This window comes from Gobio gobio (assembly GCF_949357685.1).
Source record: "Gobio gobio genome assembly, chromosome: 2".
In the NCBI taxonomy this organism is placed as follows: domain Eukaryota; kingdom Metazoa; phylum Chordata; class Actinopteri; order Cypriniformes; family Gobionidae; genus Gobio; species Gobio gobio.
In genome coordinates, this window is record NC_137098.1 from 31,811,056 (window position 1) to 31,838,423 (window position 27,368).

The 27,368-nt window shown below is 37.9% G+C and overlaps 2 protein-coding genes and 1 long non-coding RNA gene across 3 annotated transcripts in view; 2 read left to right on the forward strand and 1 right to left on the reverse strand.

Annotated features, from left to right (window-relative positions):
- iqgap1 (IQ motif containing GTPase activating protein 1) overlaps window positions 1-12,655 on the forward strand; it is a 60,918-nt gene extending 48,263 nt beyond the window's left edge. Inside the window, exons 19-37 of the mRNA XM_079811229.1 lie at window positions 61-231; window positions 362-445; window positions 642-713; window positions 825-894; window positions 1,606-1,970; window positions 2,056-2,219; window positions 2,329-2,553; window positions 2,939-3,079; window positions 3,920-4,004; window positions 5,743-5,975; window positions 6,074-6,206; window positions 6,455-6,557; window positions 6,636-6,771; window positions 7,057-7,144; window positions 7,232-7,441; window positions 7,546-7,712; window positions 7,829-7,951; window positions 8,068-8,176; window positions 11,166-12,655. Of these exons, the coding sequence (XP_079667355.1) occupies window positions 61-231; window positions 362-445; window positions 642-713; window positions 825-894; window positions 1,606-1,970; window positions 2,056-2,219; window positions 2,329-2,553; window positions 2,939-3,079; window positions 3,920-4,004; window positions 5,743-5,975; window positions 6,074-6,206; window positions 6,455-6,557; window positions 6,636-6,771; window positions 7,057-7,144; window positions 7,232-7,441; window positions 7,546-7,712; window positions 7,829-7,951; window positions 8,068-8,176; window positions 11,166-11,279 (2,793 nt within the window). The 3' untranslated portion in view covers window positions 11,280-12,655. The remainder of the gene's footprint in view (window positions 1-60; window positions 232-361; window positions 446-641; window positions 714-824; window positions 895-1,605; window positions 1,971-2,055; window positions 2,220-2,328; window positions 2,554-2,938; window positions 3,080-3,919; window positions 4,005-5,742; window positions 5,976-6,073; window positions 6,207-6,454; window positions 6,558-6,635; window positions 6,772-7,056; window positions 7,145-7,231; window positions 7,442-7,545; window positions 7,713-7,828; window positions 7,952-8,067; window positions 8,177-11,165) is intronic.
- Window positions 12,656-18,303: 5,648 nt separating this feature from the next.
- The window catches only part of crtc3 (CREB regulated transcription coactivator 3), a 59,275-nt gene continuing 50,210 nt past the window's right edge, over window positions 18,304-27,368 (forward strand). The window contains exon 1 of the mRNA XM_079811230.1: window positions 18,304-19,603. Within this exon, the coding sequence (XP_079667356.1) occupies window positions 19,472-19,603 (132 nt within the window). The 5' untranslated portion in view covers window positions 18,304-19,471. The remainder of the gene's footprint in view (window positions 19,604-27,368) is intronic.
- On the reverse strand, window positions 20,306-23,298 carry LOC307122904. Its single transcript, XR_013816107.1, has 7 exons — window positions 23,096-23,298; window positions 22,425-22,498; window positions 22,135-22,182; window positions 21,968-22,051; window positions 21,612-21,817; window positions 21,285-21,444; window positions 20,306-21,186 (listed from the first exon to the last, which is right to left on the reverse strand). It is a non-coding gene; the product is annotated as an uncharacterized lncRNA (long non-coding RNA).

Here is a 27,368-nt window from a genome sequence, read left to right on the forward strand (position 1 = left end):
AATATTTATGTTATTATTTTTTCTGTCTTCCTGATTCACTTGCTTTTTGTGTCTTTGTAGTCTGTTGTTTCAGGAGTGACCACAGCATATAACCGAGAGCAACTGTGGTTGGCCAACGAGAATCTGATCGGCAAGCTGCAGGCCCGGTGCCGTGGTTTTCTGGTGCGACGTGGAATGAAAGACCGCATTGGGTTCTTGAAGTCTCAGCAGCCGTCTGTTACATGCATACAGGTCATTCTCATCTTGCTTCCTTCAGTTAGTCCTAAACAAGACTTCAGGACATTAATGCAAACAATATTCAATAATATCTACGGGTCTGTGCCAAGTCAATCATGACCATCTGGTTCTGTTTGCTTTATAGGCACACTGGAGAGGCTTTAAGGAAAGAAAGAAGTACAATGGCAGGAAGCAGTACCTGAAGGATCACACTGAAGATGCTGTCAAGGTAAGATAACGAGAAATTCTGATGGTATAAAAGAGCCATGCTTCTTGCATCATAAAATGTCAGGATTATATTATACACTACATAGCTGAAGTTATGTGATCAAACCCTAATTATCGGGTTTGGTCCCTTTATTTCAGTTAAAATATATGGTCAAATTTGAGTGTGGGTAAACATATGATTTTCTTTTCTTCTGTAGATTCAATCAATGGTCAGGATGCACCAAGCTCGCAAAAAATACAGAGACCGTCTTCAGTACTTCAAAGACCATGTGAGTTTTAAGTCAAACCAAAGGACTTGTGTATTTTATATTAATAAAATCTGGTCTCTGACCACACAGTAGTCAGTCTTTAATGTTCTCCCTCCAATTTTCTCATTTCAGATAAATGATGTGGTGAAAATTCAGGCATTCATTCGAGCCAACAAAGCAAGAGATGACTACAAAACTCTCAGTAAGCAATTTCACGTACTTCCTTCGAATTCTGTTTCACATCCTCTCATTCAGAACATGCCTCAAAAATCTATGAGGATAACTATTTTGAAGGCACTTTCAATATACTGTTGAAATTTTGAAGACACCATGAAATGGATTATTGACGGCAGTTCTTTTCTGTGTTGGCATTATGTTTTAAGGCTTATTTTATGCCACAGACAAAGAACATGATGTTCTACTTGCTAGTCTGTTGCAGGTGGTATAGTATAAAAGCATAGTTCACCCAAAAATGAAATTTCTGTCATTTGCTCACCCTCATGTCATTCCAAACCTGTATGACATTATTTCTCCTACAGAACATAAATGTATTTTGAGAACTGTCTCAGTTTTGTTTCTTCCATACATTGGAAGTCAAATGTTAGAATATAAAAGACGTTTTAAAGAGTCATTCAGGTTTGGAACGATATGAGGGGGTAAATAACAGAATTTTCATCTTTGGGTGAACTATCCCTTTAAGGGGAGGGACACAAGAGAACATTTGATTGGACAAAAATTTGAGTTCCGGATGAGTCACCAATTTCTTTTTTCTGTTATCCCAGAAGGAAAACATTACAATTTTAAGTCAAATTTTAAGTGTGTATACCTGCAAATTATTTCCACTAACTAGTATAGGAGTTCATTAGCATAGACAAAACAAAAAAACACAAACTCCAAATCCTGTTTTTAACAGTCAACGCAGATGATCCTCCGATGGCGGTCGTTCGAAAGTTTGTCCACCTGCTGGACCACAGCGACCAGGACTTCCAGGAAGAGCTGGAACTGATGCGGCTAAGAGAGGAGGTGATCACCAACATCCGCTCTAACCAGCAGCTGGAGAACGACCTTAATCTGATGGACATTAAGATTGGCCTGCTGGTAAAAAACAAGATCACCCTTCAGGAGGTGGTCTCTCACAGCAAGAAGCTCACCAAGAAGAACAAGGGTGAGCTGTCCAACCTCATGATGATGAACAAGCAGAGAGGAGGCCTGAAGGCTCTCAGTAAAGAGAAGAGAGAGAAGCTGGAGGCATATCAGTTCCTCTTTTACCTGTTACAGGTAAACCTCATCAACTCTAGTCCAATAATTGTTTGAAAATCAGCGTCTCAGCATGCCTGTTCATTTTCCTCTCTGTTTTCCTCAGACAAATCCAACTTACCTGGCCAAGCTGATCTTTCAGATGCCACAGAACAAGTCGACCAAGTTCATGGATTCTGTGATTTTCACATTGTACAACTACGCTTCCAATCAGCGTGAGGAGTACCTCTTGCTCAATCTCTTCAAAACGGCCCTGCAAGAGGAAATCAAGTAGGAACTGAATGATATTCTTTAAAAGATACCCTCTTCTTTACATATTTATCAAGATGCATTTGCACTCTTGTACGATCCCTCAGCGATATTTGTCTTGTAAATGCAGATCAAAAGTAGACCACATCCAGGAAATTGTCACAGGAAACCCAACAGTCATTAAAATGGTGGTGAGCTTTAACAGAGGAGCCCGAGGTCAGAATGCCCTTCGGCAGATCCTGGCTCCGGTCGTGAAGGAGATCATGGATGACAAGTCTCTCAACATTAAAACGGACCCAGTCGACATATACAAGAGCTGGGTGAACCAGATGGAGAGTCAAACAGGAGAGGCCAGGTGTGTTCCTCAAACTTTTTGATTTGAAGGGCCTCCCCTTGGGCAACACAATATTTTAAGGCCCCCCCTAAGATATTCCTGCTGTTTCTGCTGTAATTATGACAAAGCTGCTTGTTTTTGAAGTGGTTAATTTTTGAATATATTAAATTATTTAACTAGAATTCATTTTGTGATTTCAGAGGTCATGTTCTGTATTCCAGAACTGTATGTTCTTCAATTATAACAGTAGTTATTGAGGGCAAATAAAAAAGAAATATGAATTTAGTTTACATCTTGATATTGTTTTTTTGCATTTTAATCTAGTTATTTATTTTTATATTCTTATAATCATTTATTAATTTAAATAATTTTAAGTATGCTGAGGCCCTCTTATTCTGTTTTGCAGTAAATTGCCATATGATGTGACTCCAGAGCAGGCAATGAGTCACGAGGAGGTTCGAACCCGCTTGGAAGCCTCCATCAAGAACATGAGGACGGTCACAGACAAATTTCTCTCGGCCATAATTGTTTCTGTCGATAAAATCCCGTGAGTTTACACATCTGCCACTGCTGGATAAAATTATTTGTGTGTGTCTGTGTTTGTCAGCACCTAATATATACCACCTGAATTTCCCCCTAGGACCAACAAATTCCATGTTTTGCATCTATATTTAGATGCATCTACCATAAATCATTCTTGAACATATGAAAATGACTTTTAGCAAGCCCAGATTTGAATATTCAAATACATGTCTGTTACATGAGCTGTTTCTTTGTTCACACCTTGGTACAAGTTAGGGTAACACCGCTGTTAAAGAGTGGCACTGTGCCGCAGCTGAATCATATTTTTCTGAGCTTGCAGTTCGAAATAAACCTAATGAGTTAAAAAGACAGAGTGCCCAAAAAAAATAATTTTTTTTGGGTTGGTCCGAAACCAAAAATGACATACTGACTCTGAATCTGTTCTTTTAAAAGTTCAATCGGTGAAGATTTTTTGTATGAACTCTCACGTTACTATCACGTTATACTTTTGATATCATTCTAATAAATCATTCACTGAATCCATCACAATTAACAATTATGAATTGATTATAATGCAATTATTAATTAACTGATTCATTGAACACCAACACATCATTACATTAATTTTTGATTGAAAATGATCCAAGACTTGTTGAACCAAGTGTACTAGCACTTTATGAAATTAGTATTACGGACTGGTTGTTCTCATAACAGTTGTAGACCTAGTTAAAGTTACTGTCACTACATTTTTGGAAATAAGTGGTATTTCAAGTAAAGCAACATTCAAATATATTACAAAAGCATAATTCTGTTGGAAACACTGGTGTAAGTCTCTGTACGTTGGATTGATTGTGTTCCCCTGTAGATATGGCATGCGATTCATTGCCAAGACGCTGAAGGACACACTTAATGAAAGGTTCCCTGATGCCACAGAGGATGAGCTTTTGAAGGTTTGTTACATCACAGATGCTAGTAATAACAGCAACGTTTGGCTAATGTAATTGCACACTTTAGTCTCCAAACCAAGACAGCCTTTATTCAGATGTCTTAAAAACTCTGATTACCTCTTTGCTAAACTGCCACCCGCTGCTGTCCCACTGTGGAACATTGTCCTGAATCCTGAGCATGTCTCTGCTCTCGTGCTTCTCTTCTGTTGTGATACTCCAGGCTCCTCACTCTGAATACTAAATGTGGTTTCCATCTCTTTCCTTTTCTCCTGGAAAGAGATTTGTCCTCTCTTTCTTTCTATATATCTGTCCCACACTTGCTCTGTCTCTCTCTTTCTCTATGCCCTGGCTCAAGCTCTCCTCTTGGCCCTTGCTTATACCCTTTTCAAGAGGTTTTTGATGCGCACCCACAGCCCAGGTGAGCCACGTATTTCTTATTCTTGCCTTGCTGCTTCTCTTTTTCTCAGTAATTTTGTTTACCCCCTTGTAGAAGCAGAAGATCTTACAATTGCACAAATATAGAAACATAGATAATACAGGGCTCGACATTAAGCCTGTTCACACGCTCACTTCACATTCACTTGTCCGAGTAAAAAATGTGCTTGTCCGGATTTTTTTTGTAAATATAATCTATTCTGAAGCAATATTCTCACCAGTGTTCAATCAGCTTTGACATATTTAAATATGCATATTTGTGATATTTTTACCTTTTTATAAAGGGCATTTTTCCATAATCTTATTAATTAAAGGATATGCTTCAGCTTTCCTTTTATATTCTTAAATTTGATCTATAAATTAAATTAGAATAAGACACTATAGGCTGTTACCAATCAAATTAAATAATTTACACTGAAAAATTACAACTGCATTAAATAATGTTATGAGATTATTTAAAATATTTTTGAATATACAAATAAGAAATGTTGGAAAGATGAAACTAAACCACCAGTAGGTAGCAGCATGTGACTGTCTTAATGAGCGTGTCATTAAGTCGATTCAGTGAAACGGCTGATTCATTCAAGAATTTGGCGGTTGTTTATGAACAGGTCATTGAATCTTTGATTCAACCGATTCATTAAAACGCTGAATCATTCCGTAACACGCTGTTGCTGTGAGATGCGTTACGGTTCTGCTGTGATATTTGTTTGGAACTATTTTCGCTACTGAAATAGAACAAAAACAGTCCATATTGCATCTAAAATGTAAATGATATTGATGTTAATTAATTGTTTATGGAACTGGCGTATGAAATCAGTGTCATTTTCAGTTATGATGTTATTCAGGAAAACAACACTCATGTTAGTGTGATGTTGCTTAACTGTATCATATGTTATAAATATAAAAACTACACAATTTTAACCGTGGATGTTAACTGAGTTTCTTTTGTATGAGCGGCGCTCATTTGTTTTCGATTTTCTCCTCGAGAGGCTGTGCGAGCCTCAACAGCCCAACCTTGTCAGTTTGTTTTATATTATTATCCACTATCGATCGCCACTTACACCAACTGAATGCAGAATCATTATTGCACTCTGGTGGTTCCCTAGTTATTTTTTGTTTTGACTTTTACTCAGGATACTTGTCCATCGGGCAAGTAAAATAATTTTTCACTTGCCCCTTTAAAAAATCCACTTGTTCCGGACAAGCGTTAATGTCGAGCCCTGGATAATAGGTTTTTAAAAAATTCCACAGATGTTGTACTTGTTTGAAAAGAATAACATTCCCATCCTTATTATCTTTTAAGATTGTGGGCAACCTGCTGTACTACCGCTACATGAACCCCGCCATTGTGGCTCCCGATGCCTTTGACATCATTGATTTATCTGCTGGAGGTCAGCTTACCACAGAACAGAGGCGAAACCTGGGATCAATTGCCAAAATGCTGCAGCATGCCGCCTCCAACAAGATGTTCCTCGGGGACAACGCTCATCTGAACCCCATCAACGAATACCTCTCCAACTCCTACCAGAAATTTAGGTACAAGTGACATCAAAGTGCTTCTGTTTGTTTCTTCCTTTTTAGTCGTTTAATTCACACTCAATCCATACTGACGCAAGAGTTTTTCTGTCTCCTAGACGTTTCTTTTTGTCTGCTTGTGACGTCCCTTCTTTGGAAGACAAGTTCAATGTGGATCAGTACTCTGACCTGGTCACCTTGACCAAGCCTGTGATCTACATTTCCATTGGGGAGATCATCAACACTCACACGGTAAAAACTGAGACTAAAGGTGCAGTCAGATTTACCATTGCTCTGCAAAATTTCGAATTCAAAATCCAGTAATTTCAAGAGGAATCCTGTGAGCAGTGCTTCAAGCATCGCCACACTATTGATAATAGAACATCGACCCTTTTTCCCTCAAATTTAACTAAAGTTACCACACTTTTTTGGAAGAGATCACATCCAGCATAGTTAGTTTTCAGGATTGAATATGTTGTGTCTGTGATTATCTTCTTTAGCTCTTGCTGGATCACCAAGATGCCATCGCACCAGACCACAATGATCCCATCCATGAGTTGCTAGATGACCTGGGAGAGGTGCCCACCATTGAGTCTTTAATAGGTGAGCAGCCTCTGAGAAATGCTTTAATGTGTCTGAGGTCCTGCTGAGTCAGAGTGATGGACTGTCGTTCTCTCACAGGTGAGAGCCCACTTCCCGCTGACGATCCCAATAAGGAAATGATGGGTAAGACAGAAGTCTCTCTTACCCTCACCAACAAATTTGATGTTCCTGATGAGGCCAATGCTGAAATGGATGCCAAGACTCTCCTTCTCAAGTAAGAACAATGCCTTACTCAATTATTGTTCCAAAACCTAGTGAGGTATCTTCATAGGCAGTTCCAAAAGATATGATGCCTCCTAAGATACTTCATTTTACTTAACTTTACCAAATCCTTCCCTGAGAAGACAACTTCAATAATGCATTGTGGCAAGCTTGTTGAAAAAAAAAATCCAAGATGGCTCACTACGTTCTGGAACTAATGTTTTTAATTGTTAATGCTGTTTTGCTTCTTTTCTAAGTATTTAACATGAATTTGTGTCCGTTCATCCTGCTCATTTAGCACCAAGAGGCTCATAGTAGATGTGATCAGATTTCAGCCAGGAGAGACACTTACCGAGATCCTGGAGACTGTAGCTTCACCAGAGCAGGTATTTTAATAGCAGGTATTTCAGAATGAAAAAGAAACTCCATCAAAGCGGTGTTTTGTTCAAGTTGCCTTTTTTATTTTAACACAGGAAGCCGAGTACCAGCGTGCCATGCAGCGACGAGCCATACGTGATGCTAAGACCCCGGAGAAGATGAAGCAAGCCAAACCAGTTGTGGATGACAGCCTTACCTTGCAAGGCAAGAAGGACAAGATCAAAAGCAACTTGCAAAGACTAGGAGAGCTGGGTAAAGTTCACCCTGAGAAGAAATACCAGGATCTTATCAATGACATTGCCAAGGTACCGTTCTTATGTCCTCTGCGACCTGGGATTTTCAGGCTGTACTTGAATATGAAATTTCAGTTTCACGCCTTGATTCATTTGTTGATTGCTTTTTTTTGTAGGACATCCGGAACCAGAGGCGATATCGTCAGAGGCGAAAGGCAGAATTGGTGAGGCTTCAGCAGACCAATTCTGCTCTTAACTCCAAGACCACTTTCTACAATGTGCAGATTGACTACTACAATCAATACATCAAGACCTGCATGGACAATTTAGCCAGCAAGGGCAAGTGAGTGATTGCAGTATTTACTGTCCATTTTAGTTCATGTCATTTATCTCTGATTGGATAATTGCTGTTGAGCTCTTGGCTTACGGTCATGGAAAATGCCATTGCTTCACACACAGAGTTTCTAAGAAACCTGGAGACCATAAGGCAAAGAAAAGCAAGCAGGTATCGCAGAAGTACACAGCAGCCCGTCTGCATGAGAAGGGAGTGCTCATTGACATTCAGGATCTGCAGACAAATCAGTGAGTTTCAACTTATGGTTGTGTATCTACTGTATTTCTATCTCATCATACTGTGTGTTTGTATATCTACATTTCCTCTTGTTGTCCTTGTTAATAATATGCTTGATCTTTTACAGGTATAAGAATGTAATTTTCGAGATCTCACCATCTGAGATTGTGGGAGTGTTTGAGGTGAAAGCTAAGCTTATGGGAGTCCATTTGGAGACATTAATGTTAGAATACCAGGTAAAGTTCTTCCCTTGATATTTTTTTGTCTCTTCATCTATTGTGGTCGGAAGGAATGTTTGATTGTTGTAAGGACTAATGGCCCATTCACACCAAAAGATGACTATCAATAAAGTTCAGTAACCATTCTAATTCTCTAAGAATATGGAAGTCCACACTACAACTATAACGATACCAACTCAGAGGAACGATATAATTTTTCCAGCTGACATTGACAGCCAATCATAATCCAACAGACTGTAAAGAGCTTGAGCATTTAAAGCAGCAGACGACATGAACGCTTTCATCAGCTGGTGTGGATGCTAATGTGTTTATATTTATTGTTACCTTTATACTAGGGCTGGGCAAATTAATGCATTAACGCGGGTGATTATTTTTTTCAGCTTAACGCATTAAAAATATTTAATGCAAATAATGCAGCGTCCGTTTTTATATTCATTTTTGCCTGCGATACATGATCGCGCTCCTATTCATGTAACTTAAATGCTTCCAAGCGCAACAAGACACAAGATAATGCGCTGTATGTCAATGTCCTGTCTGTGTGGCTGCGTCTCATGTCAGCTAATCGAGACACACACACACACACACGACGCACAGACAGACTCGCGTCAGTCTCCTGCTCACATCGAGTTCTCTTTTGCTCTTGAACAAACAATAACAACAACACAGAGAATTTTGAGTATTCTCATATTATGAGTCTTAAATTAGTTAAATAATGTCTTAAATGAACTTAAAGAGTTGTGAGGAAATGAGATGCGCGGGACAGCGCGTCAGATCCGCGTCATGTTGGTCAGCGGCTGTTCTTAAAGTGACAGGAGCACTGATGATGCCTGTCATTTAAAGGTCCCATGGCATGAAATTTTCATTTTATGAGGTTTTTCAACATTAATATGAGTTCCCCTAGCCTGAATATTGTCCCCAAGTGGATAGAAATGTTGATCGGTGTAAAACCGAGTTCTGGCTGTCTTTCTCTGCCTTTGAGAAAATGACAGGCCAGACTAGCCAATCCTGAAGTCTCCTGGTTTGACGTCCAAGCAGGCACGGTTTCCTCCCTTTCCTCCGCCCAGAGAATCTGGCACGCCCATGCAAACGCTCGTCGAGAGATCATTGCATCATTGCTTGTGAACGAGTGAACGCTGGCAGTTTCTCAGTGTTTGGATGTACAAATGAAAACAGAAGTCAGTTCCTTCTGATCTGTGATCAGTGATTTCTGATGTGTAGCTAATTATTTATTATTCGTGCACACAATGCGGCTTCTCTCTCTCCAGACAGAACGGTGTTTTCGTGTTTTATATCTTGTGAGTCAGTGTTTTTGTACGTCCTCGTCGCGTCTATCGGTTCTAAAATGTGCATACAGTCATGAGTTTCTGCTCAACATCAGCAGAGATAAACCTCACACACGCCGAAGCTCGGCCTTCAACATCCCCGACCCACAGTACTGCATCTGGCCCACAGCGGAGGCACCAAACGCGGCGTGAGATTAAGCAGAAGGGGGGTAAGCTTGAGCATATCCGGGCTAGCCAGCCTAGCCCCACAATAAACTGGATTACATCCGATTACTGCTGTTGTGTCTTTGTTTGCGCTGTGTACTCAACGCGCGTCACTGACGCTTTTATTTTATTTTAAAAATAATGCTATTATCAACACTTACTTTTAACTCGTTCATCTCGACAGCTGTAATGGTACTTTGCATGTGTTACAAAGTTGGTAGAATAATGATGAAGAGACGGACTCGGTGTGACTGTTTATTCAGAACTCTCAGATACAAACACAATAAACTCGCGCTGACTGACAGCGCTCTCATAACTCAGTAGTTACTATAAATAACTTTGTTAGCAATCGCTGAGCTCAGTCTCTGATACATTAGTGATGTCCGGTTCGCGAACGATCTTTCTTTTGAACCAGTTCTTTTTAGTGAACCGAATCAGTTCACCAAATCGGACTGAATCGTTCTAAACGGTTCGCGTCTCCAGTCAGCGCTGATCCATAATTTACTAAAGTTACTAACTTTCTGACATGAGTGACAGTCCCTCCGACTAGAAATAGACTAATAACCTAAAGTATATGCTGTAACTAAAACAGTTCAGACATGCTGAGAACTGATGTGAAGTGAACTCAGGTCCATCCGTCTCCCTGGCAGACTCGTGCCTGCTCGTGCCTCGATAAACCACGCCCCCTCCGCTCATATAAAATGCAAAGATGTCAGCCAATCACAACAGTGGGTGTTTTTACTGAAGTCTCACAGCAGACACGCCTCTTGAAGCAGGGCATTCAGCCACAGGGCAAACAGCAGTATAGAAAAAATGCCTTTTATTTCTAAATTATGACATTTTATGATGTAAAAGTCATACTAACAATATAAGTACAGCTCAGGAAACATTATAAAATAATAGAAAAATGCCATGCCATGGGACCTTTAATGTTCATCAAAGAACAACGGGAACAGAGAAAATGGTAGCTTTAATGATGATTAATCTATATTTCATTTATTATTTATGCAGTTAAGATAGGTGTTTGATAACTATTATTACATTATGTCTAACAGGGAAGGCCACAGGTAAAAATAACATTTATTATAATGGGGTTATGTAAAGATTGTTTTAAGTTGACTTAAATTAAAAGTTTTTTTTTTAAAGCCTAATAAATGTTGAAATTGGGAGCTTTCAGTTATACTGTAATGTAACGTCATTAATGTTTCATAGAGACATTAGTATCAGTGATACTGGCCTTCATTCATAAAAAAGATGCCATTACAACAAATATTTAAAATATACTGTCTTTAAATTGTTTCTACATTAATTTGTAGAGTAACTAAAATTATTACAATATCAAAATATTAAAAACTTGCGATTAATCGTGATTAATTACAGAATTGTTTTTGATTAATTAGTTATTTTTTTTAACGATTCCAAGCACTACTTTATACTTATCATTCTTGGTGTGATTGGGCCTTAACTGTATATGTCTATTTTGTCCTCTTTAATATCAGGACCTGCTCCAGTTGCAGTACGAGGGGGTGGCAGTGATGAAGCTGTTTGATCGAGCTACTGTAAATGTTAACCTCCTAATTTTCCTGCTCAACAAGAAGTTCTATGGCAAATAAAGACTCGGAGGGACTTGACAAGACTGTTGCACACAAAGCGAAGCCCAGACCACATGCATCTTTACAGTTTAGATCTGAGTATGCCTGCGTACCTTTTGTGCCTTTCTCGAAGGATAGATTCCTTGAATGTACATTATTATACTTGTCGTAGACCACCAACCTGTATCTTCCAGATATGTAACGGTTGACTTTTTATTGAGATTATCAGTGTCCAATAGAGTATCAATAGTAGTTTGCTTTGATCTTTTGCAAACTGTTCTTGCATGAGCTTTGAATATTGTATATGTTATATGTAAAATGAAAATTTTTATTACCTGATCTATTCTTTGGGAGAAACTAAATTGTTTCTTAGTATCCCTATCGTATAGAAAAGTGATGAGTGTTATAACCACATTCCTTAAAATGTAACCAAGATATATTTATCAGAGCAATTGTTTTTGTTTATTTGTAACAAAAAAAAAAAAAAACCTAGCTATGTATAGGTTCATTGGCTGGTCAAAAATGAGGACTTATTGGATTTATTTTTTTCTGAGCATTTTGAAACTGCATGCTGGATGAGTTTAAGTTTACGTCCCTCTAATTTTTGCAGCCTTGTGTCCATTTTCTTTTTTAAAGGTGCCTTAACTTGAATAAACTGTTGGGGAAATTTGTGGAGAAGTCTTATCATATCAGCACATAGTGCTTATAATGTCAGTCCATCTTATTGTCTATTGTTACAGATAATGTCTCTTATGAAAAGAAAAAGTTGAATAATGATTACATATTTTTATTGAATAGTAATGCTGGTTCAAACACTCATTATGTTCAGAAAATGCAGTAATAACATAATAAACAGATTAAATATTACATTTAAAAGATGACTGGGGTGTTCTCGGTTACTGTAATTTTGAAACAAGGTGCCACACTGTTTTCTATTCAAATGTTTTATAAAGCTGTATGAAGGCGTGTATTTTTTCACATGCATCCGATATGGAATGGTTGAAATGTCTTAATGTAACTGTCATTTTGCTATTGTTACCAGTAACAATAGGAAGGTGGTTCACGAAGATGCTGCATGAATGATGACACGGGATGATCATTTTCACTGTCCAGTGTTTCATATGGCAGAAAGTAATAAAACTTGATATTCTTTAACCTCGGTGTATGGTTCAAAACACAAAGTGCTTTCTTGAATATCTATTCAATTAACTTTTTTTTTTTTTCATAAATTGCAGATAGCTCAAGCAGTCATTTGTTAGCTGTTTCACCGCAAAAGCTATTAATGAAATGTATAAATAAAAACCACAGTGATGGAGAGAATGATGTACACAGTATTTGCTTTGTTCAGAAGCTCAAACACATTAAGTTCATAATTCTATTAAATATTAGGTGCAATTAATAAGGCTTAGATATTCTTTTTTTTTTTTTTTGCTGTATACACTGTATAGATGTTGTGTAAAGCTAAAATCTGGTTGAATGTTTGAACATTTCAATTGTTTGATGTAATATATACACCGATCAGGCATAACATGACAGGTGAAGTGAATAACACTGACTATCTCTTCATCACAGCATCTGTTAGTGGTGGGATAATTAGGCAGCAAGTGAATATTTTGATGTGTTAGAAAATGGAGAGAAAAAAACGCAGAAAGCGGCAGTGGGCATGCGAGCATCAGAACTGGACCACGGAGCAATGGAAGAAGGTGGCCTGGTCTGATGAATCTGTTTCTTTTACATCACGTGGATGGACGGGTACATCACTTACCTGGGAACACATGGCACCAGGATGCACTATGGCAAGAAGGCAAGACGGTGGAGGCAGTGTGATGCTTTGGGCAAAGCTCTGCTGGGAAACCTTGGGTCCTGCCACCCATGTGGATGTTACTTTGACACGTACCACCTACCTAAGCATTGTTGCAGACCATGTACTTGTACACCATTTGATGGAAACGTTATTCCCTGGTGGCTGTGGCCTCTTTCTGCAGGATAATGTGTCCTGCCACAAAGCAAAAATGGTTTGAGGAGCACAAGTTTGAGGTATTGACTAGATCTCCAAATTCCCCAGATCTCAATCCAATCAAGTATCTGTGGGATGTGCTGAACAAACAAGTCCAATCCATGGAGGCCCCACCTTGCAACTTACAGGACTTAAAGGATCTGCTGCTATCATCTTGGTGCCAGATACCACAACACCTTTAGGGGCCTAGTGGAGTCCATGCCTCGGTCAGGGCTGTTTTGGCAGCAAAAGGGGGACCAACACAGTATTTGGATATAATGTTATGCCTAATCGATATATATATACACACTCTAAAAATACTGGGTTAAAAATAACCCGAGTTGGGTTGAAAATGGAATAATTGGGTTGTTTTAACCCAGCGGTTGGGTTAAATGTTTGCTTAAAACAACCCAATTGCTGGGTTAGTCCATTTTCAACCCAACTTGGGTTATTTTTAACCCAGCATTTTTTAGAGTATATATATATATATATATATATATATATATATATATATATATATATATATATATATATATATATATATATATATATATATATATATATATATATATATATCACTGATTCTGACACAAAAGCCCTTTTGTGTTAAAAAGTAAGAATGTCAACACAACAAAAATACTTAAAAAGTTACATCTAAGGGAAATTTGTATACTCAGGACATTTATTGCTTATTCTTTTAAATTATTTCTTTAGTATTATTTTAAAAGCACACTCGATACTTGGAAACACATGTAATTTAACCTGTCCTCAACATGAGGTCACCATGTAAAACTGCCAAACAAAGTGTTTAAAAATGCAACAAATTAAAAAATACACAGTTACATTAAAAGGCAGAAATCTTTAAGATATCAAACAATACTTGCAAATATTGAATTATATTTTCCATTAAAAAGAGCTATAAAAGTTGTGTCCTCACTTTGCGTCAACTCCGTCAGGATGTTTTGTAATTCTGAATAAATCAGGCAGTGTCATGGGCAACTGTGAAGAGCACTTATTTCTTGCTCATTGTGGATCTCACAGGAGGACACACAGTCCTGGAAGTTATAGATTTTTTAATATTTTAAACAAATAATATTGAAGTCTCTGCGGTCACAGTCTTAACATGTCAACGCCGTCATTGCAGTGTAATAGTTTCTGTAAATGGTTGAGGGATAAATCTTGCCATTTTGATGTTTGTTAAGGCAGCTACAACTGAGGAAAAAACTAAATTGCTCCAATGTACAACACGTGATTAAGGTGGAAAAGCATTCAATTTTGTCAACTCCGTCAGACGTCAACTCCATCAGGTTTGATGTCTGATAGTTGACAAATGCTCTCAAAAAGTCTGTATGATTCTATTTACACATACTGTATATTTGGCCTCAGCTCAACCTTTGTCAACACCGTCAATATTTTACACTGTCAGGTGAAGGTTTTTGTGAATTTTGAAAGAAATGTCTTATTCTTTTTTAAATGTATTGTGTAAAAATGTTAAAGCATCAATGGAACTACATGATATTATGTCTTAATTACCTAAGAACATTGGTGATATATTTTTAATATTAAAAGGAGGGAGGAAAATAAGGAATTTAGAATCTGGGTTGTTCATAATAGTGTGAAAACAAACAAAAAATAAACAGAGAATGTATTTTATGATTTAGATCCTTTAATGAACACCAGTATTATATAACTTAAGATTTGACATTGTTTTTGGATAGATTAAATAAAATTAGCATGCTTTTTAGTGTGTCTGACAGAGTTGACACAAATTAAATTATGGACTAAATAAAAATATTTAGAAAAAAACCTGTTCCCTTACAGGGTTCATTATCTGAGACCTTTGTCTACAAAAATACAAATTTTTAATAATGTAGTGTTCGTTTTTATTTTTTAACATTTTAAAACGTTTTGTCCCTTATCTCAAGAATCAGTGATATATATATCACTGGGGGGGCAGTATCAAGATGCATGTTGACTAAATTCAAGCATTAAAAAGAAAACAGTGTCTTCACTTTTATCTTTTTACACATTCATTTCCCACATATAATTGAATGAGGAAAGGAAAAACAAAAGAATAAAAAAGCATGTTGACTACTCGAACATACATTTTGCTCTCATTTCTTTCTGCCCAGCAAATTTCTCAATGACTCTCTGATTGAAGTCAGTCATCTCAGTAGTGTCATGACGTTTGCGTTGTTCAGTCAGATATTTGAGGTCTCTTACCCCCGTTGTTGTCCACAAAACTTCAGTACCGACACTTTTAAATAAAAGACAGGGAAAGCAATAAAGGGCATTGCTAACAACACATCCAGCCAGCCACCTAACTTACGTTTCTTGTGACAAGCGCGTGGAGCTCCGAGTGCAGCTTCATCCTCTGTCATTGGCCTGCTGCTGGATTTGTAAATCGCGTTCGCGTCCGGTTCGGGATCCTTTATCATTTTGTTTCTTCCAATGAACGCCTTGTGAAAGAATTTGGTTTGACTGCTGCCATCTCTACGAAACTGATCATCCTAATAAGGTATTGGCGGAGTCAGAGTGACTGTGTCGCCCGCGCACTTTCGCTTTAGTGGCCAAGAGCTGAAAGTTGAATGACAGGTGAGGAGAACCAATCAGATTGGATAAAATAACACGCATCCAATTCTGATTCGCCAGGGACGCAACGACCTGCGTCCGGAGGAGGATCTTTAAGAACCAATTAGAGACCAGCTTCAGGTCACATGCTGCCCGTATATTTTTAGACTCAGATAGACATCCATTTGTCCAGCGTCCCTCACGCATGAAACCGCATGAAACATATTGAAGAACATATAAAATAGTTAACCCATCAAAGCCAGTTTTTATTAAATGCTGAGGCTCTTACTAACAGCCAGCACATCGTATGAGTAAACTATTTTATTTTTATTTCACTTTTATATCATTTTTGTATACATGTAGCCTATATTTCTGGAATTTTGATGGGGGCGGCGCCCCAGCGCCCTCTATTGACCAGCCGCCACTGATATATATATACAGGGTTTTTCCTACATTTAATTTTTTTTGGCGGCCGCCAAAATTTTTTTTGTTCCGTCAAAGCCTTATTTGATCAGTTATTGTGATTTATGATTGATGTAGTAGATGACTGCTGCGCTTGCGTTAACTGAGTGACAGAGAGAACGATCAGAGAGCTCCTCCCCCGCTCACACGCTCTCTGTCTTCAAAATAAGCATTCTTAGCTTTCTAATATTTCACATATTACGCATTATGTTAATCAAAATCAAAAGGTCGGAAGACCGAATCCATGTTGCACGTGGCGCTATCAGACGATGTTTTCCTTTAATTACCGCTGGGTGTGAATTGCGCTCAAAAACGGTAACACTTCTCTGACCAGCTGACATAAACCATACTTTCAATAAACGGGAAACAAATCCTATCCGGTTATGAAGTGTTTTCAGTGTTGACAAATCTTTTGCGATGTTCTAACAGACGGGATTTGCACACAACGCGTCTACTAATGTCCGATTCACCACCTAATGACTCCTTTGAACTGAATCATTTAACGACTGGTTAGAACAACTGATCTATCCAACACTGAACTCACGAATCAGTTTAATAATTTACTCAGAACATCTCTGAAATGCGAACACAAGTGTGCTTACCCACTTTAGCAAGAGTGGGTGTAAGAGTTAGTTTTAATCATCCACAGTCTTTCAGCTTATTTATGTTCACAATGTGTAGTAAAATAAATAGCCTATAAATCATTTAGTTTAGACTGGAGTGGTGAACCCAGAACAAAGTTGTTATTAGCTAGCTAATAATTTTATGAAATTGTATATGGCAGAAAATTAGGCTATTTGTTCATTTTTTTAATACTACTTTTTAATATTGATATGATTATATACCAAAACAATTATCTGTAAATAGTGTAAAAATGAGGAACAAAAACAAACATCAAGGTATCAAAATAAGATAAGCAAAAATTACAAACTTTCTTTGAATTTATTTAAAATGTATTGTCAGTATTGCGCTTGCAGATCACGTCGGTAGGGTACTTTTTACTGCGCGCATGTGTGTGTGTGTGTAGATGACCATGTCTGTCAGCCACCACCGAAGACCATTTTTGACCCAGGAAAAACCCCTTTTTACTTTAAAATAAAAAAACGATATACATGTATGTGTGTGCGTGTGTTATATATTTATATATATATATATATATATATATATATATATATATATATATATATATATATATATATATATATATATATATATATATATATATATATATATAATATCCTCAAAGTTGATCTGTAGAAGCAGGAACAATGGGCAAGCGTAAGGATTTGAGCGAGTTTGACAAGGGCCAAATTGTGATGGCTAGACCATTTGGTCAGTGCATCTCCAAAACGGTTGTTTTAGATTTTAGTTTTATAAATTTTGTTTTGAATTAGCTTTTATTTGTATATTTGTAAGTAAATTTTTGTTTAATTTGTAGTCATTGTTACTTTGTTATGTGCTTTTTGTCAGTGTAGTAGATTTTTATCAGGATTCTTTAATTGTTTTGATGGAAGTAAAGTTCAAAAACACACACACACACACACACACACACACACACACACACACACACACACACACACACACACACACACATACACACACACACACACACACACACACACACACACACACACACACACACACACACACACACACACACACACACACACACACACACACACACACACACACAATCATGATATAAACAATACACACACACACACACACTATCATGATATAATCAATACACACACACATATTGCATTTTTTGCATCTATTTAGTATTTCATGATTTGTAGAGCATTATGCAAGTTCTTTATGACATCTTTAACATGAATAATAGGGTTGTGTATCCCTTTAAGGGAACTCCACTGCCTCCTTGTGGACACAACTTTAAAAAATTGGTATACAGTTTTGGGGCAGGCTTGTGTATTTTTTTCCTCGGCTTGTTTTCACTCGGAGTGAGGGATCGAAGTTGACAAAACAAATGTGTGCCGTGGAGTCACGAGTCGGAGTATCACAGTTCAGGTGGATCTAGATGATGGACACGGAGAAGAGAGTCCAAGGGAGTACACGCGGACTACATGATCAGATTTCACCGCTGCATTTCACGAATCAGTAACATCTAAACATTTTCTCTGACTCGTATGACAACAGCGCTCGATCACTGGCCGCTGGTTGTCCTGCCGCAGGACAGTGAGTGTCTGGTGCAGAGTTTCATGTGCTAACGTTACCTTGTTGCAAAGTTGCTGTCGCGCTTACCTGTTTATATGAGTTTTGAATGCGTAATGAGGTTTACATTGGCGAGACCACTTGTTGAAATCTCACGGAACTAAGTTCAGTATTGTGGACAATAAGATTGATTGAATTTACCACAAGTGTGCCGTTTGCTGTCATTTACAGTTCGTTTGTGACATTTCGTTTGTGATATTTTGTTTGTGTCATATCGCTCATTAGCTGGTTAGCTGTTACGGCTGACTTTACCCTGTACCTGACCGAGCAATATCAGTCAATCACATTCATTTAGACAGCTAACTTATATCACCAACTGTCTACCTGAATTCATAAATAATGGTAGGCGCTTAAATATTTATGTGTGATCATTAAAAATACACAATTAAAATGCTTCACGTCAGAATCTAAAGTATTTAGCTCGCTAGCTAGAGTCGGCACTGAACTTGTTTCGTAAAGCCAATTGAAATATTTAAGCTTTTTTTGTTTTGTTTGGCATTGCAGTATTCTACATCTCATCCTCTTTTTCCCTCGATACAAAGCAATAACTTGTTTTAGTGATGCCAAACAAAACTCATAAACGCCTGAATATTTAGCGATGTCCAATTTCCTGACAAACTTTTAGCAAATTCGGCTCATCGCCTGTATACAAAAATTGGCGTTGTAAGTAAGTTATAAGGAATTCCTATATATCATCGTTACTTTGCACTTAAGCTGATTTAAATCCATTAAGTTGTTAATAATTCGGTTTCGACGCGTTTTCCAGCTCATTAATGGTGGCAAAGCTCTTGTCACAAAAGCGACCTCGTCAAACCTCTCTAAAGCATCTGGACTGCACTCTTACAAGCTTTTCAGACATGGAGGGACAACTTAAACACGTTTGACTTGTATATCGACAACATTCAACAGTCAGTTCCCTGCGAAGTTGATCTCGAAACTCTGCGGCCCAACCATGTCTGGATCCCCGGGCTCGAGTGGCTCCAACCCGCGGAAGTTCAGCGAGAAGATCGCGCTTCACAACCAGAAACAGGCGGAGGAGACGCGGGCCTTCGAGCAGCTCATGACAGACCTCACCGTCTCAAGGGTAAGCACAGCCAAATTAGGAAATTACCTCTCTCTCTCTCGATTTCATACATAAAATGCAGATGCCTTTTAGTGTGTCCTATGCGCAACTGAATCACTGTGAATGTAAAATGCCCGACACATCGAGCTCATGAGGAGGGATGAGAATGTCAGTGGCTGTCAGACTGCTGTCATTCACACTGCACGCATTCACACGGACATCATTAAAGGGATGATGCCTTTAATTGATCTCATCATATTTGCTAGTCATCATCACTTAAATATAATTTGTTCATTATATTTAGTCTTAGCTGTGAGTAGCAAGCGTATTTTTTTCTTTTTAAGTACAGATGTTTTTGATAGTCATGACTCTTTGCAGAAGTCACTACCCAGATAGCAATGAGTCGGCGGACCACCGGCGGTGATCCGGCGGCTGTAGAAGCGTCAGAATTGCGTAATCGCAAACACGTTTGACGGCGCACCGCCGGCGGCAGCCGCTTTTTAAAAGCGGCAGCCGGCTTCCTACCGCCTTCGTACCGCCGCCGGCCCGCAGGCAAACCGCCGTTCCGCCGCCTTTATACCAGAAGGCGGCCCGGCGGAGGCAAACGCTTTTTTCGAACGATCTGCCTCCGCTTATTGTGTAATAAATAATATATATATTTATTTATTATTCATATATTTGTAACATGCAGTTTATGATGGATAATAATTGAACAAACCAGATAAATTCCCATTTGGCATTTTTATTCCACATTTCAAAGTACATTAACTATCAATGATACAAGATAATATAAATTAAATATAACAGACAATAAATAAGCTTAAATAGGCCTATAAATAACAAAAAACATTTTTACTAAAGAACCTGCATGTTTCCAATTAAATTTTGGTTTAAAAAAAAAAAAAACAGCCTTACAAGCAAATTATAACACTTACAATATTTGTTAATAACAAATAGGTCAGCTCTGGGATGAAAAGAATTACCATTAAATATTATATCAAATAATGAGGATATTTGGTACCAAAGAATGTGCAGGATACCAAATAAATCGAGGTATAACATCACATTTAACAAGCCATTTCTAACAATAGCATAAATGGTAATAATTTAGAGTAAAGCTCTGGAGAAGAATAGAACAGTAGTAGAACAGAACATTATAACAAGCCTGACTATGGGTTCTCCGGTTTTCCCCGACCTCCAGAATGAGGCAGCGCAAATTGGCTTATCTTCAGTGATTTCTTGTGCGCCTATATAAAGGACAAACAACCTCGCCATCCCATATCTATCCAAGGAGCTGCCTTCAAGGCAGGGTCACAGGGAATAAAAAAAAAGTAATTTCCACAGTGAACAGTGTGGATTGGGTGAGTGTAGCCTGAAACTTCTGGCTTCTTTAGGGGTCTTGATGTTACTGACTGCAGGATAAAGAAAGGGTTCCAGGTGTCAGTAGTCAGCCTAGGTGTAAGAGGTCGGCTGTGGGTCCCTCTCAGCTGTGCGGCGTCTTTTTCCACCTTCACGATCAGATGCTCCTTTCAGGTAACGCATAGCGCTAACCTGGACCGCCTCATCAGTGGCATCCTGGGTTGCCGGGTTCTTCCGGATGGCTCCTGTAGAAAATACAGATCTGTCATTCCATGTGAATGTCATAAGGCCACACACATCTACTTAAATATATAACAAATTTATATATTTATATATATATTACTTTGAACAATGGTCTTCAGGAACATGTCTCTAAAACATGCTTTATCCCCTACACCCGTCCAGGTTGTATTAATGGAAAGGTGATTAGAGAAGATACTCTAAAGCATTCGCCACACGGTTGTCTTTAGGTCCCTCCCACATTTGATTGCCAAAAACCGAAGCTGAAAATACAAAAAAGTGTTACAAATTACATATCTCTGAAGCTTCTCATACATAAATATAAAAATGTGACAGGCTGTGATTCAGACTGTAGAATATGCAGTGTACAATCTTAAATTTTACTTTTTAGATTACCCTACAGCATTATAAACAAAATCAGCACACTTACTGGAGCTCTTTATCCTGCCTCAAACTGTTGTCAAGCAACGCCAAATGGGTTGTCTAGGGGGAGTAACAGACCCCCTGGCAGGGATAACTCTCCAAAAGACACATTGGCACTGAAATGTTGCAGCATAGTGTCCATTTTGTTGTCCATGCTATGCACAACATCGCCAAACTCTCCAAGACGTCGCAGCATTAGGGTCTGATCTGCACCTACAGGGGTTCACAGAATAAAAGAATAAAGCAGTCAGTCCTGGTCCCTCAACTACTAAACTATGACATTTACAACTAGGTCTACTACATGTACAGGTGGCCCCAGTGGGAATTAAACCAACAACCACAGGTGTTGTTTGAAAGTTGTACCTGATTGCCCAGTACGAGCAAACGTCGTCAACATTGTCCCAACTTGCTTCACCTGCTCATGAAGTGAGCCGCTGTCATCCGAAGCTACAAAATGAAAGGCATTTGGTAATTTTGGACCTACATCACAGTCAAAAAAGTAAAATTTAAGAAAGAGTGCATGTTCTCACCTGCTCGTGCATTGCTTTCCCTCAGGGCTTGGTTCTCATTCTGGAAATCTACATAAAAAATATTTTATTTTAATTATATATATATATATATATATATATATATATATATATATATATATATATATATATATATATATATATATATATATATAACAACAACTACAGGCACAATTTTCCATACTGTTAAAGTTTCCAACATCTGCAATTTCCTGTTTGTCCATCTCAACTCCTTTCAATATTCTTCTCCTTATAGCCCAGTAACTAGACATTGTGACTAACAATTTATTTACCTTGAAAGCCGAAACGATTGTCCAACAATAGGTCTCTTGGATGAAGATAACCGATTGTGCTCTGGTCAAGGTATCTGCAAGAAAATGTGAACAAAACCGCATTGTTAACGTTAAATACAGAATATACAGTAGCTATGCTGTGGGGGGAAAAACTGGTCAGCCAAATGTGGAACAGTAAAATGTATTCATTCAGTGTAGTGATTCAAGTAAACTGCATTGTCCTCAAACATAATAAGTACAGCAGTTCAGAGAAATAACTCATAAATGACCTTAAATGCTAGAAGAACAGTAGCAACACAGCACATGTTAGCTAACACTTGCTAAAACTGACCTAACGTTAGCAGCATGCTTGTTCGGACTAACAAAATAATTTAAATAACCTATATACATCATTCTGTTTTGTTAGAAAACACCAAAAGTTAAACTTAAGTCTTTCTAGATGTAAAGCTTTGGCTAACTTACCTACAGTAGCTAGATACATTTTAACATGTAGAACATGCTTGAACTCAGTGTGTAAAAAAGGCGAAACAGCACGTGTTAGCTAACACTGTGTATTGTGCACTATATCAGCGTGCGTGTCTGAACAAACTAATTAAAACAACCTACCGGTATAGCTATACATCAAAAATGAACATAATATTGTGTGACACAAAAAGGAAACATGTACTTACTTAAACGCTCGTAGTCGAGGATATTTTCTGATCTCCTCTCTTCAAATACTAAAACCATGTGATGAGCGGCCGCTGTTGGTAAATCTGTATGTTTTACCGGTTTGTCTTCCGTCTTTTTTAAGTATACTGCCCCTCTCGGCCGGTGGAGGTACTTCTCTGTTTTTTTTTATTTTATTTTTATTTAAATTAGTACATGTATAGACAAGTACAATACAAAAAGTACAATGAGAGAAAAATAAAAATAATAAAGCATTGTGGTACAGTTCCGAATATGTAGAACAAAGAATAACAACAAATGTAACACTGTATATAAAATAAATAATAAAAATAAGAATTCTGAGATAGAAAATACTTTATAATATTAAGGCAGTCACATGAAATTGAAAAGCTTTCAGGTTTCTGTTTTTGTAAGCTTTTTGTTTTGCGACCTCATGTTTGAGAGGGTTTCAAATATTGTAAAAATCAGCTTTATAAGAGGTAATATTAGAGGGCTTCTTTTGAGTTATTCTTGTCTTATGAATGTAGAATTTTTCCTAAATAATTAATAATATATTTTTGTTTTTCAGAAAAATATGGGTTTTGAAAACAAAGTAAAATGTCATGAAGTTAGTTCTAATTTTTTGTCATGTCTATTTTAAAGTCAGTCCAAAAAGAAATAGAAAAAAGGCCAATACAAAAATAAGTGTTATCCTAAAATGAACTTTCAAACTTTCTTAACCCTCCTATTATGCTAAAAAAAAAAAAAGTATTAGCCTACATCCATTATGGGTCAAATTGACCAACACTGTTTAAACACACTCGACATGCAAATAATCAAGTGAAAATTTAAATGTAATTTCCTAAACCTAACCTTATCATGGAATCAAGAGTCAAGAATCTGTTATAAACCCTAATGGCTTTGGAGCAAAAAAAACTAATATTTGATATAATTCACATATAGGCTATTATGATTTTATAATCGCTTCAAATGTGAGAACTAGTTAAAATGCTGTCAGTTCCACTCTATTTCCCAACAAGCCAAACATAGCCAACGTGGCTGGTCGAATTTGAGAGTAGAAATCCTTGTATTTCACAGCGGCTTGCCGCCAGCCGGCCGCGGTCCATTAGGCGGAGGCAACCGCCAGAGAAAATGAAGCCGGCGGCCCGCCGGCTAGTCGGCCGCGGCATCTCGCAAGAAATGGGAGTGACGTATTCGGCGGCAAACGTTTCATCACCGCCAGCGGGACGCACCTATAGCCGACAGCTTAGGGCCGGCGGCAAAAAGAAGCCGTGCCGATATTTTTTGCTATCTGGGTATGGCAACCACAGCTTCCAGCCAAGAGACCATAGTTAGCACAGCTATTGTTACAACAATAAAACTGTGCTAACAACTTATATGACAGAATGACCACAGAAACAGCAGTGGTGTTGTGATGATACCATCCTGGGGTGGCCATGCGGATATGTGGGGTGTATAGGTTAAATAAAATGTGATCTTTAAAGAAAATTATTTCAAACAATATTTTTAAGTCACAATGCAAAGTAGTTCAATGTACATAATCTTGCTTATTATGTGGCTGCTTACCAAGTAAATCAAATAAAAGACAGAACACAGTAGTGGTCAGTTATAGATCTTATGTTGCCCCGGTTTGTATTTCCACAGCATTAAGGTAAGATTGTATGTATAAATGAACCGCTCTTTTTAACATTTTCTTGGTCTACTGACATTTGTTATGACATCTGCTTCAAACCGTACAATGTTCATGATAACTTTCGTTGACTCTACAATAAGTATCTACTTCACCAGCTAATTACTCTTCGACAGCAATGCCATAGAAATATACAGAGCTACTGCCAAAATTTTAAAGATGGCTGCGTGCTTGTTTCTCTGGCGCATGAGGGGCCTCATAAAACGTGCGTATGCACAGATTTGATCGTATAGTGTGTGTACGCTGAAATCCACGTTCATATTTATAAAAATGGTCTTTGACGTGTGGAAAAGTGCTTACCGCCACGTCAGGGTCTGAACAGACGTACGCACTTTTTTCTGTGGCAGAGTCGGAGTACTGCAGGTATTTGGAAATCTATAAGCAGCAGCAATAATATAATAATAATAATAATAATAATAAAACCTATTATTGTTATTATCCTGATAATAGTTATTGTCCCTAATAATAGGTATTTATTCTGACAGATAAATCTACTCTAATTAAATTAGAATAGATAAAAGTCTGTCACCCATTGTGCAAATATCAGCATGGACAACAGTTTTCACATATCGTCACATTACGCACATGCAGCGCTTTGTGAAAGGAGAAAACAGAATACAATTATACAACCCCAAATCAGAAAAAGTTGGGACAGTATGGAAAACGCAAATAAAAAAAAAAGAAGTGATTTCTAAATTTACTTTGACTTGTATTTCATTGCAGACAATATGAACACAAAATATTTCATGTTTTGTCTGGTCAACTTCATGTCATTTGTAAATATGCATCCTTTCCTGTCATTCAGACCTGCAACACATTTAAAAAAAAGTTGGGACAGTAAAGCATTTACCACTTTGTAATGTTGCCATTCCTTTTCACAACACTTAAAAGACATTTAGGGACTGAAGACGCCAAGTGATGAAGTGTTTCAGGTGTAATTTTGTCCCATTCTTCCTGCAAACAAGTCTTAAGGTGGGCAACAGTACGGGGTCTTCGTTGTCGCATATTGCGCTTCAAAATGCGCCACACATTCTCTATTGGAGACACGCCGGGACTGCAGGCAGGCCAGTCAAGTACCCGTACCCTCTTCCTCGGCAGCCAGGACTTTGTAATGTGTGCAGAATGTGGTTTTGCATTGTCTTGTTGAAATATCCATGGACGTCCCTGGAAAAGATGTCTTCTTGAAGGCAGCATATTATGCTCCAAAATCTCTATGTACTTTTCAGCATTAATGGTGCCTTCACAGAAGTGCAAGTTACCTTTGCCAAGGGCACTGACACAACCCCATACCATGACAGACCCTGGCTTTTGGACTTGTTGCTGGTAACAGTCTGGATGATCCTTTTCTTCTTTGGTCCGGAGCACACGGCGTCCATTCCTCCCAAAAAATACCTCAAATACTGATTCATCTGACCACAGTACACGTTTCCACTGTGTGATGGTCCATCCCAGATGCCTCCGAGCCCAGAGAAGTCGACGGCGCTTCTGGACACTGTTAACATAGGGCTTCCTTTTGGCACAGTACAGTTTTAACTGGCATTTGTGGATGTAACTACGTATTGTGGTACTTGACAAAGGTTTGCCAAAGTAGTCCTGAGCCCATGTGGTGATATCGCTTAAAGATGAATGACGATTCTTGATGCAGTGCCGCCTGAGGGATCGGAGATCACGGTTGTTCAGCTTAGGCTTGCGCCCTTGTCCTTTACGCACTGAAATTCCTCCAGATTCCTTGAATCTTTTAATTATGTTATGCACTGTTGAATGTGAAATATCCAAATCTCTTTCTATCTTTCTTTGAGGAACATTGTTTTTTAACATTTCAATAATTTTCTCACGTATTTGTTGGCAAACTGGCGATCCTCGGCCCATCTTTGCTCCTAAAGGATTAGACCTTTCTTGGATGCTGCTTTTGTACCAAATCATAATTACAATCACCTGTTGACATCACCTGTTTCAAATCACATCATTATTTAACCATTTTACCTCATTACTAGCCCTAAATTGCTCCTGTCCCAACTTTTTTTGAAATGTGTTGCAGGTCTGAATGACAGGAAAGGATGCATATTTACAAATGACATGAAGTTGACCAGACAAAACATGAAATATTTTGTGTTCATATTGTCTGCAATGAAATACAAGTCAAAGTAAATTTAGAAATCACGTCTTTTTTTCTTTTTTTTGCGTTTTCCATACTGTCCCAACTTTTTCTGATTTGGGGTTGTATATATACACTAACGGTCAAAATATTTTTTGGACGGTAAAGTTTTTTAAGGTTTTTAACAAAGTCTCTTATGCTCACCAAGACTGCATTTATTTGATCCAAAATATAGCAAAAACAGTATTATTGTGAAATAGTTTTACAATTTAAGTTACAATTTAACTGTTTTCTGTTTGAATATATTTTAAAATGTAATTTATTCCTGTGATCAAAGCTGGGGTTTTTTGCGCACACCTGGCATCCCCCTTCGAAACGGTTCTCATTCGCGCTTACATATGTTTACACTATAAAATCTGGCAAAATATATATATATATTTTTAACAGTATTGTTTTTACAATTATTTTATAGCCTAGCAGTTTAATAGGA